Here is a 15,115-nt window from a genome sequence, read left to right as displayed (position 1 = left end):
GTAAACACATTATTGTGCCATGCGTCCACTCCATTAGCTTCATCATTGCTGCTGTCCAATCATGACGGCAACACCGCCACAACCTACTATAACATAACATGTGTACTCTATGCACAAGCGATCCCAGCCAGCACATTGCCATCTCTCCCTGGTCTCGCAACCAGTGATCCAAACAGACAGACAGACGGACAGAGGGATGCGATCCATTGACACCCTCTCACCTTGCCGCCCCATTTGCCCGGCTGAGTCCTTCCCTGCAAATGCACACAGCCAGCCAGCCAGCCAGCCAGCCAGTCAACCCGTCAATCAATCATCCAGTCAGTCTATTTCGAGCCACCACCCAGCCACCACCACGCAACAGCAGACGCACACCCTCCATCAATTAGCAAGCTCTGAATGGAACCAAAAGCTCCGGTTCGCCCGAGCGGCTTGGAAGGGGGGGCGTGCGTGTGCGCTGCTCGCTCGTTTGCTCGGGTCCACGGGAACCCTCGGGGCAGCAGGGCAAGGGAAGCAGGCAAGCAAGCAAGCCAGCCAACCGAACTGCTGCGTAGCTATAAGCGGCATGGCATGGCATGCATGCATGCATGGCAGCTGGGGAGCGCACGCCGCATGGTACGGACGGGAACCAAACGGATATTAGTTTGCATCTCACGACGACGACGACGACGACGACGACGACGCCCGGCTCACGAGGTGGATGGGGGAAAAGGAAGGAGTGGAAGGCGGGCTAAAAATAAGCTGGCTGGATGCGGTGCGGTGCGTGGTTATTGGACAGACGCTGGGACTACAGCTACATACACCACACGTGCCATGGCAGCTGCTGCACTGGACCAACCCCATGCGATATTGCGACCGCCATCGTGAACGACCTCTATACGACGACCACTTGTCTATACGACGACCACTTGTGCTGACGGACGGCGAGATGGACAGTGGACGGACAGACTGACTGACTGACGGTGCGCGTGCTGTTGCTAAACATGGCAGACGCTTTTTTTGTTCTCGGGTTTAATCGTGATCCTCCATCCATACCCAATGTGCAACATCATCCGTCATTTTCATTTCTGACTCTGTGTGTTGCTCGCTATCCACTCACTCACTCATCCATTCCTCGTACCACCACCGTGATGCCTCTAAGCGTCGTCATGGCCAATCTTTTCCAACTTGCCCATGTCGCGCTTCTCACCCGACTCTCCTATTAGCCGAATGCGGTCCAGGCGCACCTTTTCGCCGTCGCCCTCGCCATCGACGACAAACATGACGACCGACGTGATGTTTTGGAACTTGACGAAGCGCAGCTCCAGCTTGGCCGTGCCCGTCTGCGCGTCCCAGTCCTCGGGCTTGAGCGTGACTTGCTGCGTGACGGGAATGTCGTCGGCCTCTTCGAAGCCCAGGTTGTGCGCGCGGTTGGTGAAGAGCTTGATGGTGCGCGGCCGCATTGGTGCCTCGTCGTCGTCGTCTTCAGGCTCACCCGGCAGCGACGTGAGATGAATCGTGTGCAGCTTGAGCGTGCTCTGGAACGGGATGAAGAGCATCAGCTGCTCGTCCGTGTCGCTCTCGACCCAGTCGCGATCCGTCGACGTGGCGCCCTTGCCCTTGCCACCCAAGCTCGACGGCTTGCTCGTCTCAAACAGCGTGCGCGCGCCTCCGGCCGCCTCGGTGTCCGCGTTCAGCAGGTCCAGTCCCTTGATGTCTATCTGGTCCGTCACGTCACCGTAGCCGCGCGGCAGCGCGCCGCCCACCCATCCGCTGGAGCTCGACCCCACGTCGCCAAAACCGCCGGCCGATGACGTCGACTCGGCCTCGGCGGCCAGCTTCTTGACTGCTTCCGACAGCTCCTTGCCGTTGGCACCCCTTATGCGCGAGACCTCGCGGCCGTTCTTGAGGATCAAAAAGGTCGGCATGGCGGTGATGTTGTAGCTTTGCGCCACTTGCTGCTGGTTGTCGGTGTTGACCTTGGTGAAGGTGATGACGTTGGGCCGCGAGAGAGAGCGAGCCAGCTGCTCGTAGACGGGAGCTATCGCCTTACATGGTCCGCACCAGTCGGCGTAGACTGGACGGGTGGTCAGTACAGCTTCACGTACGCGTTGCGGGAACAGCTGTGATGGCATGGCGGGGGCGGGGTAGGAGGGCCGGGAGCTGCTGGGACTTACAGTCTATGACGACTATGCGCGAGGACGAGAGGAGGGAGGATAGTTGCGAGGGCGACTCGATGGAAACTATCGACATGTTGAAATTATGTTGGATGTTGATGTTTTGTCGAAAGTGGAAGTTGAAGCTGATGAGACGCGTTGAGGTCGGACCCGCCGGCGGCGAGGGGAGCTTGCCTGCCGGTCCGCGGTTTTTCCTGGTCTTGCCTTTGTGCCCCGCAACACCCTACACAACCATCTCGAAATCACCACCTTGCGACTCGTTGCTACTTGGATTCTTCGGATTGTTCAAAAAAGTGCCATATCTCGCTTTGGCATCAGCACCTTTCGATCCGATGGAGCCTCCCTCTACTATTGCACGCAGCCTGAGGCCGTCTCTCTGATCGACCAAGCTTCTCCGACTCTTCCATCATGGGATTGTCGGATTCCACGCGATTCGCCCTAGGATTACGAAAATCTTTTAGCTGCCGACTTGCCCAGCTCTCCACCAACTAGATCATGTCCTTGCTCTGGTATTTTGTTGCCCTCGAGCAACGACTGAGAAGAGGCATCACTCCGGCCAGTGATGTCATGCCGATAGGGCTTGGCCGTGCAAGTCCTCCTGCAAATCCTCAAGACACAAAACTGGACCGACTTCATCACGGCCAAGCAAGGTTATGTCCAAGTCGCGAGTCAAGCTGACATCACTTGAGATGTAATAGCCACGGGCAGTCCAGACTCGCCGCTAGCAGAGTGGTCCCCAGAATTTTGAATCCCGGGGCCTCTTCAGCTGCCCTCGCGAGATTCCTCTAGGCCCGGCCAGGTGGATGGAGAGCACCGCCACTGCTCCACTACCCCGACGAGGTTCTGGCCACGAGCTGTACAGATGTTCCTGGACCATCACGTGAGAATGTGGCTTTGGTGTTGACAGCAATAGAAGCGGCATGCACAACTTTCAGATATTCTCAACTCTTGGTGCTTTGCGGCGTCTGTCAAGCCGTGCCGGTGGACTGAACGGCAAGCCCCATGCTGGGAACAACTTGAAGCAAAAGCTCATTCTAGACCGTAGGCTAAGATCCACGACGGCCATCTTCCCGTACATCTCTTCTATCCACTGTACGTCATTTCGAGGCTGAAGATATGGATTTCTCAAAGACAGGCGTGCGTTAGGGCTGCATCGTCGAGACGGATAAGGGCCGACAACAAAAGACAAGCATCCCTCATGTTGTCCCTGCTCAGCAAGGCTAGAGACGACGTTACTGCACGTCACGGCGGACCTGAAACGCGGCGCACTGGCAATGATTGAGACAATCTCATAGGCGCCGCCCTCGTCGAGGCGCTCCGCCACACTTCAACACCAACCTCACGGTATCCGTTCCACTGCGTACTACCGCACCCCGGCTCAATCCTTCCCGAAACTGCCCTCAGACACGACGCCATGGCGTCCAACACTGCAAAAGGCACTACTTGATGCATCTTTCGGATCCAGCTGCATTGTGGCGCCTGCCACTCACTCTCAATCAGGGTCTTTGCCTGTACTTCAGACCATGGCGTCGCGCCACAGCAGCACATCCCTCCTCACCTTGATGCCCTCTAGGATCATTTCTTCTTTGACGACTCCACTCTGCACGCTACATCTCTTTAGGGCTTCACGCGCGACAACTAGGGAATCCCCCAGCAGATTTGCGTCAAGGTGATGAGGACGGACTCACGAGTGCTCCTTGCCCTGCCAGTTGACTATTAGGGTGCCGGCCGCGACCTAACCTCACAGCCGCGGTGCCGCGCCGCTGGCGCTGTCAATCATCCTTCCGGATAGACCAGACTACCCGGCCTAAAGTAGTCAATCTACTTATCGATTCTGGCCTCTCTCGCTAGTCGGCCTGAGAAGTCCTTCAGATACACGTCTCCAGCGTGGCTGTGGTGGGGCTGCACCATCCGTTCCGTACATTGATTTATCGATGTGCCGATCATTAGGTCTATATCCAATGTAAGCAGTCGGACGCCGAGACGTGGATTCAATCCTTCATCCATCTTCGCCATCAAAGCCAGCTGTTGCCTGCTCGTTTCCGCCGTCCCGACGCGGATGCGGATCGCGGCAACTAATGACTTTTTTTAAAGACCGAGGCTGTACTTGTGTTGATCTCAAATGCTGGATTCGGCACGGCTGCTGGCTTGTTTCAGAGCTTCTGCGCTGGCTGATGGTCATTGTGTGTATTGGTTCCTGTCTGCGTCGCTACCATGGTCCGCTCTTCGTGCCCCGAACCAACGCGGGTTCATTCAGCCGCAGCAGCGGGTGTACGTGTCGAGGGTGCGAAGATCTCTCAACTGAGACTGCTGGGTTTTCGCCGCACCCGAGCGGCCGGGAAGACATGAATTCTTTTGCCCGGCTCGTCGGTAAGTCATGCATGCAAGTCGTCCGTTAGGATCGTGTCAGACGGTGGTCTTTTCCTCTTTGTTTTTTGTTTTGCCTCTCTGTTTTTTGCTTTTGACGTCTGGCCCGTCCGTCTGTCCGTGGCTGCTGCCCCCCATTTATCTGTCGTGCATAACCCGCAAAGCACGACACGCGCTCAAGCCAAGCCGTCAGACACGCAAATGCCCTGACCAGCAGCTCATGAACGAAAAGGCAAACATGCAATCGATCTCTCCATCATTGCGTCTGTGCATGGCACGCGCAAAGCTCGAACCCATACGTAGTGCCGCTCCGCCGAGTGGGGTCGCACACATGCAGCGGCGCCGTTGCGACGGGTTATCCTCCGCTCTTCTCGAGCAGGGAGAAAAAAGCAAAGGAGTGTAGGATGAAAAAGAAAGAACACTCAACCAATCAATTCTGTCCTGATCACCTGCGGCCAGCGTGACATGTTGAATACACAGTGTTGTACCCACCGCGTAATTCCATGTCTGGCCTTGTCTTGCAACTGATTCCCTCCTGCTGCTGCTGCTGTTGCGGTATTTGCTCCTCCTGCTCGTGGTGTGGTGTGTCGTACGCATACAAAACACAACGCACCACCCATTCAACCGCATCAAAACAAAGAAGAAAGACTCTTTTGTTGTTGTTGTACGTAGCGGCTCTGACAGAGTGAGCCTTTCATCTGCGTCACTCACCTGACACCGTCGCCTTGCTTCTTTATTCTGTTCCTACGAGACTAGACCGCCAGTGCCGTCTTTCCGACGCAACAAAAAAGGTGTTCTTTGGGAGTGGCAGTTGCCACCACACTGCTGTACTATGTGTGGCCTGCTGGCTGACTTAGTCGCGGTTGAGTGTGGTCGGAAAGTTAGGTGGCTGGATGGCCGATGGGTGCATCTCTCCACTGCCTAGCTGCCTGGGGCCTGTTCAGGAGGAATCCGTTTTGGTCGGTCAGTCGCTCTGCTCTGCTCTGCTGTCCTGCTTCTGTCTGGGGAGGCAAGTCTCTACCGTTCACTGCCTTTTGGGCGGATTCCTAAAGTTCTGCTAGCAAGTTTCGAGGTGAAGTTGAACGTAGCTTCTGCCGGCCAAAAGCAACGTGACATCAAACGCTGGACCACCACGGATCTGACAATGAAGAAACTTTTCCGGCACCCATAACAACCGACTCTGTAGAGTGGTCTACGGGTATGACATTCCCTAAGTAACTTCAAGGTTTCTTCTTCACAGGAAACTTCTGATAGCGCTAGCATTGCGCGGGAGCGATCCCACGTCCTCAATACCTTCTCTTTCTACTTCGTGTTTCAGCGCGTCAGGATTTTCCGGGGCTCTCCGTGCAGGTCCTCCGTGGTGTTTTCTGTATTCGTTGACCACCACGGTCGAAAAGTGTCAGTCACTTGAGAATGACTACGTATTTTTTTTGAGGGACGACAGTTGAAATACCTAGTTCGTTGTGACATCAGCTTTCCTCGCTTTTTCGAGTCTTGCAGGCTGGTTTTGGCCACGAGATAGATTCGTGTATGTTACGAAGAGACTTTTAAGTACGACACCTAACAGGGCATAGGAGCAGCATAGGTCTATAAGATAAACACTAGTCCCTACTAACTCATCCACGACGGTAAACTAGAAGCCCTTATACGGGCTATAGAGAAGGCTATATAAAGATAGCTAGGGAGATAGATTATAATATATACTAATAACTAAGTAGTACTATACTATCTCTAAACCCTATCTAATAATTATTACGATAACTAATAAGCCTAATAAGCCTAATAGGCCTAGTTATATAGCTAGGCTACATACTAGTAATATAAGCATACTATAACTACGCCTTTATATAATTACCTAATAAGCTAAAGCTTATAATAACTAAGCTATATAAACTAGCTAAGCTAATAGATAATATATACTATTACGGTATAGGCTAGATATAGAGTTAAGTATAAGGTTATCTTACTATCTACGTTTATAGAGTAGCCTTAGTAGGCTACTTACCTAATCTAGTACGTAATTACGTAGTCCTATAGTAGCTAGTACGTAATTACGTAGTCCTATAGTAGTCCCCCTAATAAAATAAAAATAGCGCCGTCCTTAGTGCTATAAATTACCTAAAAGGGTAAAAACCTATATAGTTAAGAGATAAGTAGCCCGTTCTTTAAACGCTTACGTAAGTAGAGGCCTTAGAGTAGCCTTCTAGTAGGGGCGTCTTATTTACTTATTTTACGTAGGCGTCCTTATAGTCGCTTAGGGACTAAGGGGTTAGGTAATAGGCATGTTTATAGGCGTCTATATAGCCGTTTTAGTGCGTTAGGATTAGGCTATAGATAGATTTATAGGCGTCCTTATAGTCGCGCTAGACTTAAGGGCTATTAGTTAGGTACTAGAGTAGCGCGTAGATAGCTATTATTATAGGCATCACGAAGGTCTTATAAGATGTTATTTTTATATAACTACTTACTAGGATTACCTAGATAGCCGGCCTAGTAAGCGTAATACTATACCTTACCCCTAAGCACTTAGTAGGCGTTAATATAGTTAATCTTATACTAGTTATCGTCGCGTATACCCTTTAGAACGAGTAGATAGTCCTAGTACCTAAATAGATCTCGCTCCTAAGGCGCTAGGATAAGGTACCCTACTAATATTACTAGGTATATCTTTATAGTATTAGGGAGCTATAGCTTATAGGCTTACTAGCTATAGGCACGTAGGATAGGGAAGGTCCTATCTATTAAGGGCGGAACTTATAAGATATACTATTAGCGGTATTCTATAAAGATAAGTAATATCTTTATTATATACCGTATAGTAGATGGTTTATAGTAGAGAATATAGTAGATTCTTTACTATAAGAGAACTTCCTTAAAGGACTAACTAGTAGGCTATCTAAGGGTGTTTATATAGAAGAACCTATAGATTCTAGAGAGTTCTATCTCTAGGTAATTAGTAATAGGTTCTTCTATTAATAGAAGACGATTTCTAATTAATTTAGACTAGAAGATTCTAGGCCTTAGTAATAAGATAATCTAGAATAAGGGCTAGAATCTAAAAGAACCCGTAGGAATAAGTTCTTAGTAATAGAAGAGGTCTAGAAGAGTCTAGAATAGTCTAGACTTATTCTTAGGCCTCTAATATATACCCGTATTAGTTATCTTATATCCCTTATAAAGCTTAATATATATAAGGTCTCCCTCCTATAGTATTAGAGGCGTATATTTAGGGTTATATCGTATCTTTATCTTAGTAGCGGCCTAATTAAGGGCGTCTAATGCCTTATAGTGATACTCTACGCGTTATTAGATAATATTATTATAGTCCTAGATACTTATAGTAACGCGCTAAAAGTATTAGCGATTCCGGATTTTTACTAGTTACTCGGCCAAAATATAGCACCTATACTACTTAATAACTAGCTACCTAGGACCTTTATAGTAGTCTTAATTAGTATTTTAAGTGTAAAAATAGTGTATCTTTTAAGTTTTTTATTTTTTTTACTAATCTAATACTTCGTATGCTACCCCTTAGCCTTAATAAGTACCTCTACCCGTTTTAGTATACTCTCTACTAACGCATTAAGATAATGCTATAGAATATCATTCTAGGTAGTCTATAGTGCCTTACCTAGTTCCTCTCTAATATAATCTTTCCCCCCCTTAAGAGTTAGGAGGTCTAGTCTATTATTTAGTATAATAGATTTAAGGTAAAACTAGAGGTACTTAATTAGATTCATATCTAGTAAATAGGGTAGCTAATTAATTATTAGTATAGCGTAGTCTTTAAACTACTACTTAACCTTTTTAGCTTTATGGATAGGGGCGTTATCCTATATAAATTCTATGCCTAGTTCCTATAGAGTAGGGATTATTTCGTTAAGCACCTAGATGTAAGAGTTAGTAGAGTAGCTATTCTTCTTAGCCTCTAGGTCGCGCTCTATAACTACTAAATCACTATGACTAAGTATACTAGAAAACATAGCCTAGACTATAATAGATATATCCTTTCCTTTTTTATATATATCTACTATATCCTTATCCTATTTCTAGTCTAGCGTGCGGAAAACCTATACCTATATTCCGCCCTTTCCTCTTTTAGTAGAGTACTCGTTACTCTAGATAATTTATTACTATTACTTAATTATCTAATGCCTACGTGCCTTAGCCTAAGTAAGATGAATAGCCGCATGAGTTAGTATTAATGTAGGATGCTTTACCGCGCGCTATTTTATAATCCTATACCGCTTTAAGATACGGTAGTAGGTAGTCTTTAAAATTAGGAAGCCGTATTATTCTAATAGTTATAGGTAGGTATCCTAGGGGTAGAGTTATACTTCATAAATAATAATGCGTTCATTATAAGATGTAGTTACCTTAGGCTAACTAGCACGCGCCTTAGATATACCGGTATAGTTAGGAGTTATATTCTTTAAGGTATATTAAATAGTTAAATCTAGGACGCGTAGCTTATGTATAATTATTATAGGTTTCTTACCTAAGAAGTATGCTAAAATAATAAGTGCCCTTTAGGTTAAAGAGAGTTCCTTCTTAGGCTACTTATTACTAAAGATTAGCCTTAAAGGATTACGTAGTGCTATAATTATAGTGAAGTAAAGGTAGTAGGTATACGTAATATAAGTTTCGCGTATTACGTCGTAGGGAATTCTCGCTAATACTTTTAGCCTAGAACTATATATTAATTAGGGATAAACCTTCTTAGAGTTAGAAGCCGTAGAGTAGCTTATTAGGTAAGTAGCCTATAGCCTTATTAGCGTTATTATTCATGTAGCTCCTAATATTTAGGAGGGCGTTTACCTAGTTAGTTCTTAGGTTCTTAATTAGTAGATACTAGAGTGCGATCTTAGCCGTTTAGTTCGTTTATTCACTCTAGCTATTAGCTTATAGGTGCTAGCTAGACGTTATTATAAGCTCTATATTTAGCCTCTTAAATATAGCCGTCTATAGCGTGCTTATAAACTTAGTATCGCGATTACTAATAATCTATAAGGGCGTACCCTAGTCCGTAAGTGCGTTAAGAAGCGCCTTAGCCTACTTAGCCGCGGACTAGGCCTTATATCTAGGCGCGAACGTTACCCGCTTTAAGAACTTATTAGTAATAGACATAAAGGCGTTAAAGCCGCGATAGTTAGGTAATACCGTAATAATATTAATTATAATAGTATAGAATAGCATAGCTAGTACCGCGATAGGCTATAACTAACTATATAGCTTTAGTCGGCGTGTTTAAGCGGTCTAATAGAGGTAATAGGCATAAATATAGGCATAGAGCTATTAATAAAGCTTATAAACGTAGTACGCGGTCTAGAGTCACTTATACGTAGTATAGAATCTAGTATATAACTACTTATTATGCGCCTAACGGAAGATATCTCCCTAAAGAGGTTTTAGGATATAGAGACGGAGTTATTTATTATAACTAACGTAGTATATTAGTAACTCCTATTATATAAACTATAGAACGATCGACCTCTCTAGATCCTTATATAGTCCTTCTAAAAGTACCGAATAGAATTAATCCTAGCTATAGCTAACTCGTAATATGTTATGAAACTTTACTAACATCTTAACGTAGGTAGATATAAGCACGTAGGCGCTATCCCTTACGCTATTAAATCGAGCGTTAGTTAGGAGAGCATCTAGATATCTTAGCGCTAAAACTTAATATACATACCGTTCTAACCGCCTAGGGGTAGGTAGGAGGGCCGAAAATTTATAGTTATGTAATTCCTTATAGGAATTACTAATATAGTTATATTTTAGGGAAAAGCTAGGTCCCTTAGAAAAGGGGTTATCTTTAGGGGGGTAGTAGGGGAATTAGGGCCTAGTAGACGGGCCGTATACGTAGTTTATAGTAGCCTCTAGGAAAGGGGTTAAATCGTTAAGTTCGTTACCGTATTTAAGGCCTAGAATCTCCCTAGGGAGGCGGCTAAGAGTATTAGGCATAACGTACTACTTACTAGGCTTATAATAATAGTTAAGGCTAAATTAGGAAAGGAACTATAAGGCATAGACTAGCTATATATTAAGCTTCTTAACTAAGTTTATTATTAGCGAAGTTTATCATGTAATAGCTAGGGTAGCGCTATAATCTATAAAGATAATAGGAGGCGTATTAGCGGTTTAGATAAATAGTATGATCTTATAAATAATCTAGTAAAGACTAGTAACCTCTATCTTTATAGGCTAGTAGCGCGTCTTAGTAGGGGAGAGCGTACGACTAAGGAATATAATCGGCTCTAGCCTACTACTACTAGCTTTAATACTATCTATATTAAGTAGATTGCCTTTAATATAGTATACTATAGTACTAATACCGTCCTTACTAGTATCTATATTAATATAGAGCTAGCGCTTTAGGTTATAGTAGCGTAGTATTATTAGTTACGTAAACGCGGCTTATATCTCTTTAAACGCCTATAATAGCAGGGGGAGACATTAATTATAACACTCTTCATATATAAGGAGTAAGCGTTCCCTCCGCGTAGAGCCTCCTTAAGTAGTTCTATTTTTAGGCGTTAGAGAGGTTTAGCCTTCATAGTATATTAAGAGATATATTAACGCATATATCTAGTAAGGCTAATATATACCTTAAGGTTATATAGTATAGTTAGAAATCGTAACTTAGTAATCACGCGAAGCTTCTCCTTAGAGGTTATTATGCCGAAAGCGTCTACCTATTAGCTAAGGAGAGGCACTATAGGGTAGCTAATAAACGACTTTTTAGGGTCTAGAGTGATGTTAAAGTTAAGAAGTAGCTATAGTATGTTACGTAAGTAGTAGAGATGATTATAGAGCGTACGGCTAAATATAACTATATTATTAATGTAATACCTAGCGTATTCTTAGTATAGGCGTAGTAAGTTATCTATTTAGTGTTATATATAGGCCGGAGCGTTTTTATATCCTATTATAGCGACGTTATAGCGTTCCTATCTACGGTAGCTAATAACTATAAGCTTATAACGATCCTTATAGGCTACTAGCTATTAATAGAAGAATAAGGCGGCGTTAACGGTTATTATAAAAGGATAGTCCGTGATAGTAGCGATAATCTTAGACTATAAAGGGAGAGGATAACCGTTAGGGGTAGTAATCTTATTAAGTCCCCTAATATCTACTACTACCTAGCCTTTATGTATTAGTTTATAGTCTTAACTAGACCCGGTTAGAACTACTCTCTAGACTATAAAAGTAGGGAAGCTAAAAGGCGTAGGTTTATCTACCTAGCTTATATGACGTTACCGGTACATAGTATCGTGCTTATTATTAATAAACGCGCGGTCCTTAGGTCTAAGAGGATATAACTTATGCGCTAGCTTTACATCTTACGTGTTCTAGTTACTAGTAAGGGGCATGGTTAGTTAGTAGGACTCTAAAATGTTAACCATCCTAGTATCTTCCTGGACTAGGTAAAACTCCTTAGTAAGCGCGTAATACTCTTAGGCCTATTTATTAGTACCGTAGATAGTAATTCCTAAGTCTAGCTAGTACTCTATAGGGTAAAGTAGGTAGTCCTTAGCCGTAAGCTACTCCTTTACCGCGTCCGTTACTAAATAGTAAAGATAGTACTCTAGTAAGGTAGATATATTCTAGACTATAGTTTCATTAACGTTATTAGGCGCGGTATATATAAGTCTAGCGTAGTACGAGATCGTAAGAGGGGCTACTAAGATGTTAGTAACTATAGTAACGCGCTAAAAGTTTAGCGATTCCGGATTTTTGCCGGTTACTCGGCTAAAATATAGCACCTATACTACTTAATAACTAGCTACCTAGGACCTTTATAGTAGTCTTAATTAGTGTTTTAGGTGTAAAAATAGTGTATCTTTTAAGTTTTTTATTATTTTTACTAATCTAATACTTCGTGTGCTATCCCTTAGCCTTAATAAGTATCTCTACCCGTTTTAGCATACTCTCTACTAACGCATTAAGATAACGCTATGGAATATTATTCTAGGCAGTCTATAGTACCTTACCTAGTTCCTCTCTTATATAATCTTTTCCCCCCTTAAGAGTTAGGAGGTCTAGTCTATTATTTAGTATAATAGATTTAAGGTAAAACTAGAGGTGCTTAATCGGATTCATATCTAGTAAATAGGGTAGCTAATTAATTATCGGTATAGCGTAGTCTTTAAACTACTACTTAACCTTTTTAGCCTTATAGATAGGGGCGTTATCCTATATAAATTCTATACCTAGTTCCTATAGAGTAGGGATCATTTCGTTAAGTACCTAGATGTAAGAGTTAGTAGAGTAGCTATTCTTCTTAGCCTCTAGGTCGCGCTCTATAACTACTAAATTACTACGACTAAGTGTACTAGAAAACGTAGCCTAGACTATAATAGATACGTCCTTTCCTTTACTATATGTATCTACTATATCCTTATCCTATTTCTAGTCTAGCGTACGGAAAACCTATACCTATATACCGCCCTTACCTCTTTTAGTAGAGTACTTATTACTCTAGATGATTTATCGCTATTACTTAATCATCTAATACCTACGCACCTTAGCCTAAGTAAGATAAATAGCCGTATAAGTTAGTATTAATATAGGACGCTTTACTACGCGCTATTTTATAATCCTATACTACTTTAAGATACGGTAGTAGGTAGTCTTTAAAATTAGGAAGCCGCATTATTCTAATAGTTATAGGTAGGTGTCCTAGGGGTAGAGTTACGCTTTATAAACGATAATGCGTTCGTCTTAAGATGTAGTTACCTTAGGCTAACCGGTACGCGCCTTAGATATACCGGTATAGTTAGGAGTTACGTTCTTTAAGGTATATTAAATAGTTAAATCTAGGACGCGTAGCTTATATATAATTATCGTAGGTTTCTTACCTAAGAAGTGCGCCGAAATAATAAGTGCCCTTTAGGTTAAAGAGAGTTCCTTCTTAGGCTACTTATTACTAAAGATTAGCCTTAAAGGATTACGTAGTGCTATAATTATAGTGAAGTAACGGTAGTAGGTATACATAACGCGAGTTTTATATATCGCGTCGTAGGGAATTCTCGCTAATACTTTTAGCCTAGAACTATAGGACTACTACTATACTATTATCTATAAGCTATAGTAGGATACCTAGCATGTAAGGTATTACGATATAGTCTCCCTTAGGTAGGGTACTATTATACTTAATAGGAATCGCCTTCATTAAGTATAGTAGTAGCGTATAGGCTAAGGCCGCTTAAATTACCTAGTATATATAGACCGCCTTAGAGCATTATTAAACGTCTATATAGACCTTTACTCTACTTACTTTAAGCGTATAGTAGCGATAGTTAAGGATAACCTTATTAGGGCCTAGGATATCGTTACTAATAAGCATATTAGCCTAGAGATTATTAATAAGGTAGGCCTTAATAGGCATATAAATAAAGCGGCTATTAATAGTAGGTAGGAAGATATCTATCGACATATACTTATAAGCCCTAAGAATCTCATTCCTAATAGGGTAAATCGCTATACTATTAGGATTAATTATAATCTTAGTACTCACGTCTAGGTTATTAATAAAAAGGAATTACTAGTTAATAAGTAAGATATTATAGCTACTATCTAGTATAACCTATTATAGCTATCCGTTATAAGTTAAACTAGCCTTAATATAGGAGTAGTACTACTTATAATATCCTAATCCCTACTAGGGCTCTAGGCGCTTCATATTAAGAGAAATCTTATAGGCGTTAGTTAGGATCTACTCCCCCTAAATGTCTACTACTATAGCTTAGTAGATAACATCCTAGGGTAATAGATCGTGTATATCGCCTCCTATAGTAGTATATAGATATATAAAGTAAGCTTTATAGTCATTATAAGTAGTAGTAAGATTATTAGTATCTCCCGCCTACGCTATAGCATTAAAATCGGCGTTATTAATTATTATAGGCTCATTATAGGTGCTATGACTATAGAATCTAGCCTACTTATAGTAACTAGGGTATCTATCCTCTATACCTCCGTTACTATAGTATCCTCCCTAGGTATTATATCCGTTACTATAATTTATACGCGGATAAGGAGGAATAGGCGGCGGCGCGTTTTACTAGTATAGGCGAAGTAGAGCCTAGGGAGCCGTAGTAGGAGTAGTAATAGTCTAGGGGGGCGGTAGCGGTCCCTACGGGTATCTAGGATATATAGCTAAAGGTAGGACGGCGACATAATTATTATAAGAGCTACCGCGTAGAGGCCCGTAAGGGGACTAATAGTTACGGCCATTAAAGCCTCTATAATAGCTATTATATCCGCTACGATTATCGTTATATCCGCCGTTATATCTATTAGAGGCCTAAGAATAAGTCTAGACTATTCTAGACTCTTCTAGACCTCTTCTATTACTAAGAACTTATTCCTACGGGTTCTTTTAGATTCTAGCCCTTATTCTAGATTGTCTTATTACTAAGGCCTAGAATCTTCTAGTCTAGATTAATTAAAAATCGTCTTCTATTAATAGAAGAACCTATTACTAATTACCTAGAGATAGAACTCTCTAGAATCTATAGGTTCTTCTATATAAACATCCTTAGGTAGCCTACTAGTTAGTCCTTTAAGGAAGTTCTCTTATAGTA

General features: G+C 43.2%; 2 protein-coding genes across 2 annotated transcripts; one reads left to right on the top strand and one right to left on the bottom strand.

Moving 5' to 3' along the window:
- Positions 1-886: 886 nt before the first annotated feature.
- Positions 887-2,551, bottom strand: IWZ02DRAFT_111984 (PITH domain-containing protein). Its single transcript, XM_066761376.1, has 2 exons — positions 2,154-2,551; positions 887-2,053 (listed from the first exon to the last, which is right to left on the bottom strand). The coding sequence occupies exons 1-2, from the start codon at positions 2,227-2,229 to the stop codon at positions 1,134-1,136; spliced, it is 996 nt and encodes a 331-aa protein (XP_066618270.1). The 5' UTR covers positions 2,230-2,551; the 3' UTR covers positions 887-1,133.
- Positions 2,552-4,924: 2,373 nt separating this feature from the next.
- Positions 4,925-6,127, top strand: IWZ02DRAFT_464044 (uncharacterized protein). Its single transcript, XM_066768380.1, has 3 exons — positions 4,925-5,529; positions 5,582-5,718; positions 5,781-6,127. Exons 1-2 carry the CDS (start codon positions 5,421-5,423, stop codon positions 5,689-5,691), a joined length of 219 nt encoding a protein of 72 aa, XP_066618269.1. The 5' UTR covers positions 4,925-5,420; the 3' UTR covers positions 5,692-5,718; positions 5,781-6,127.
- Positions 6,128-15,115: the final 8,988 nt, after the last annotated feature.

The sequence above is a fragment of the Phyllosticta citriasiana genome, assembly GCF_038021145.1.
Source record: "Phyllosticta citriasiana strain CBS 120426 chromosome Unknown IWZ02scaffold_18, whole genome shotgun sequence".
NCBI classification, from domain to species: Eukaryota; Fungi; Ascomycota; class Dothideomycetes; order Botryosphaeriales; family Phyllostictaceae; genus Phyllosticta; species Phyllosticta citriasiana.
Note: the sequence above shows the minus strand (reverse complement) of the source record. Positions and strands in the feature narration are given on the sequence as shown.

What these genes read in the sequence shown, in the direction of transcription:
- IWZ02DRAFT_111984 (XM_066761376.1), bottom strand. Translation starts at nt 2,229, where the DNA reads ATGTCGATAGTTTCCATCGAGTCGCCCTCGCAACTATCCTCCCTCCTC. An exon ending in GCGCATAGTCGTCATAGACT is followed by an intron (nt 2,054 to 2,153) that starts GTAAGTCCCAGC and finishes CCACCCGTCCAG; the next exon opens with TCTACGCCGACTGGTGCGGA.
- IWZ02DRAFT_464044 (XM_066768380.1), top strand. Translation starts at nt 5,421, where the DNA reads ATGGGTGCATCTCTCCACTGCCTAGCTGCCTGGGGCCTGTTCAGGAGG. An exon ending in TCCTGCTTCTGTCTGGGGAG is followed by an intron (nt 5,530 to 5,581) that starts GCAAGTCTCTAC and finishes AAGTTCTGCTAG; the next exon opens with CAAGTTTCGAGGTGAAGTTG.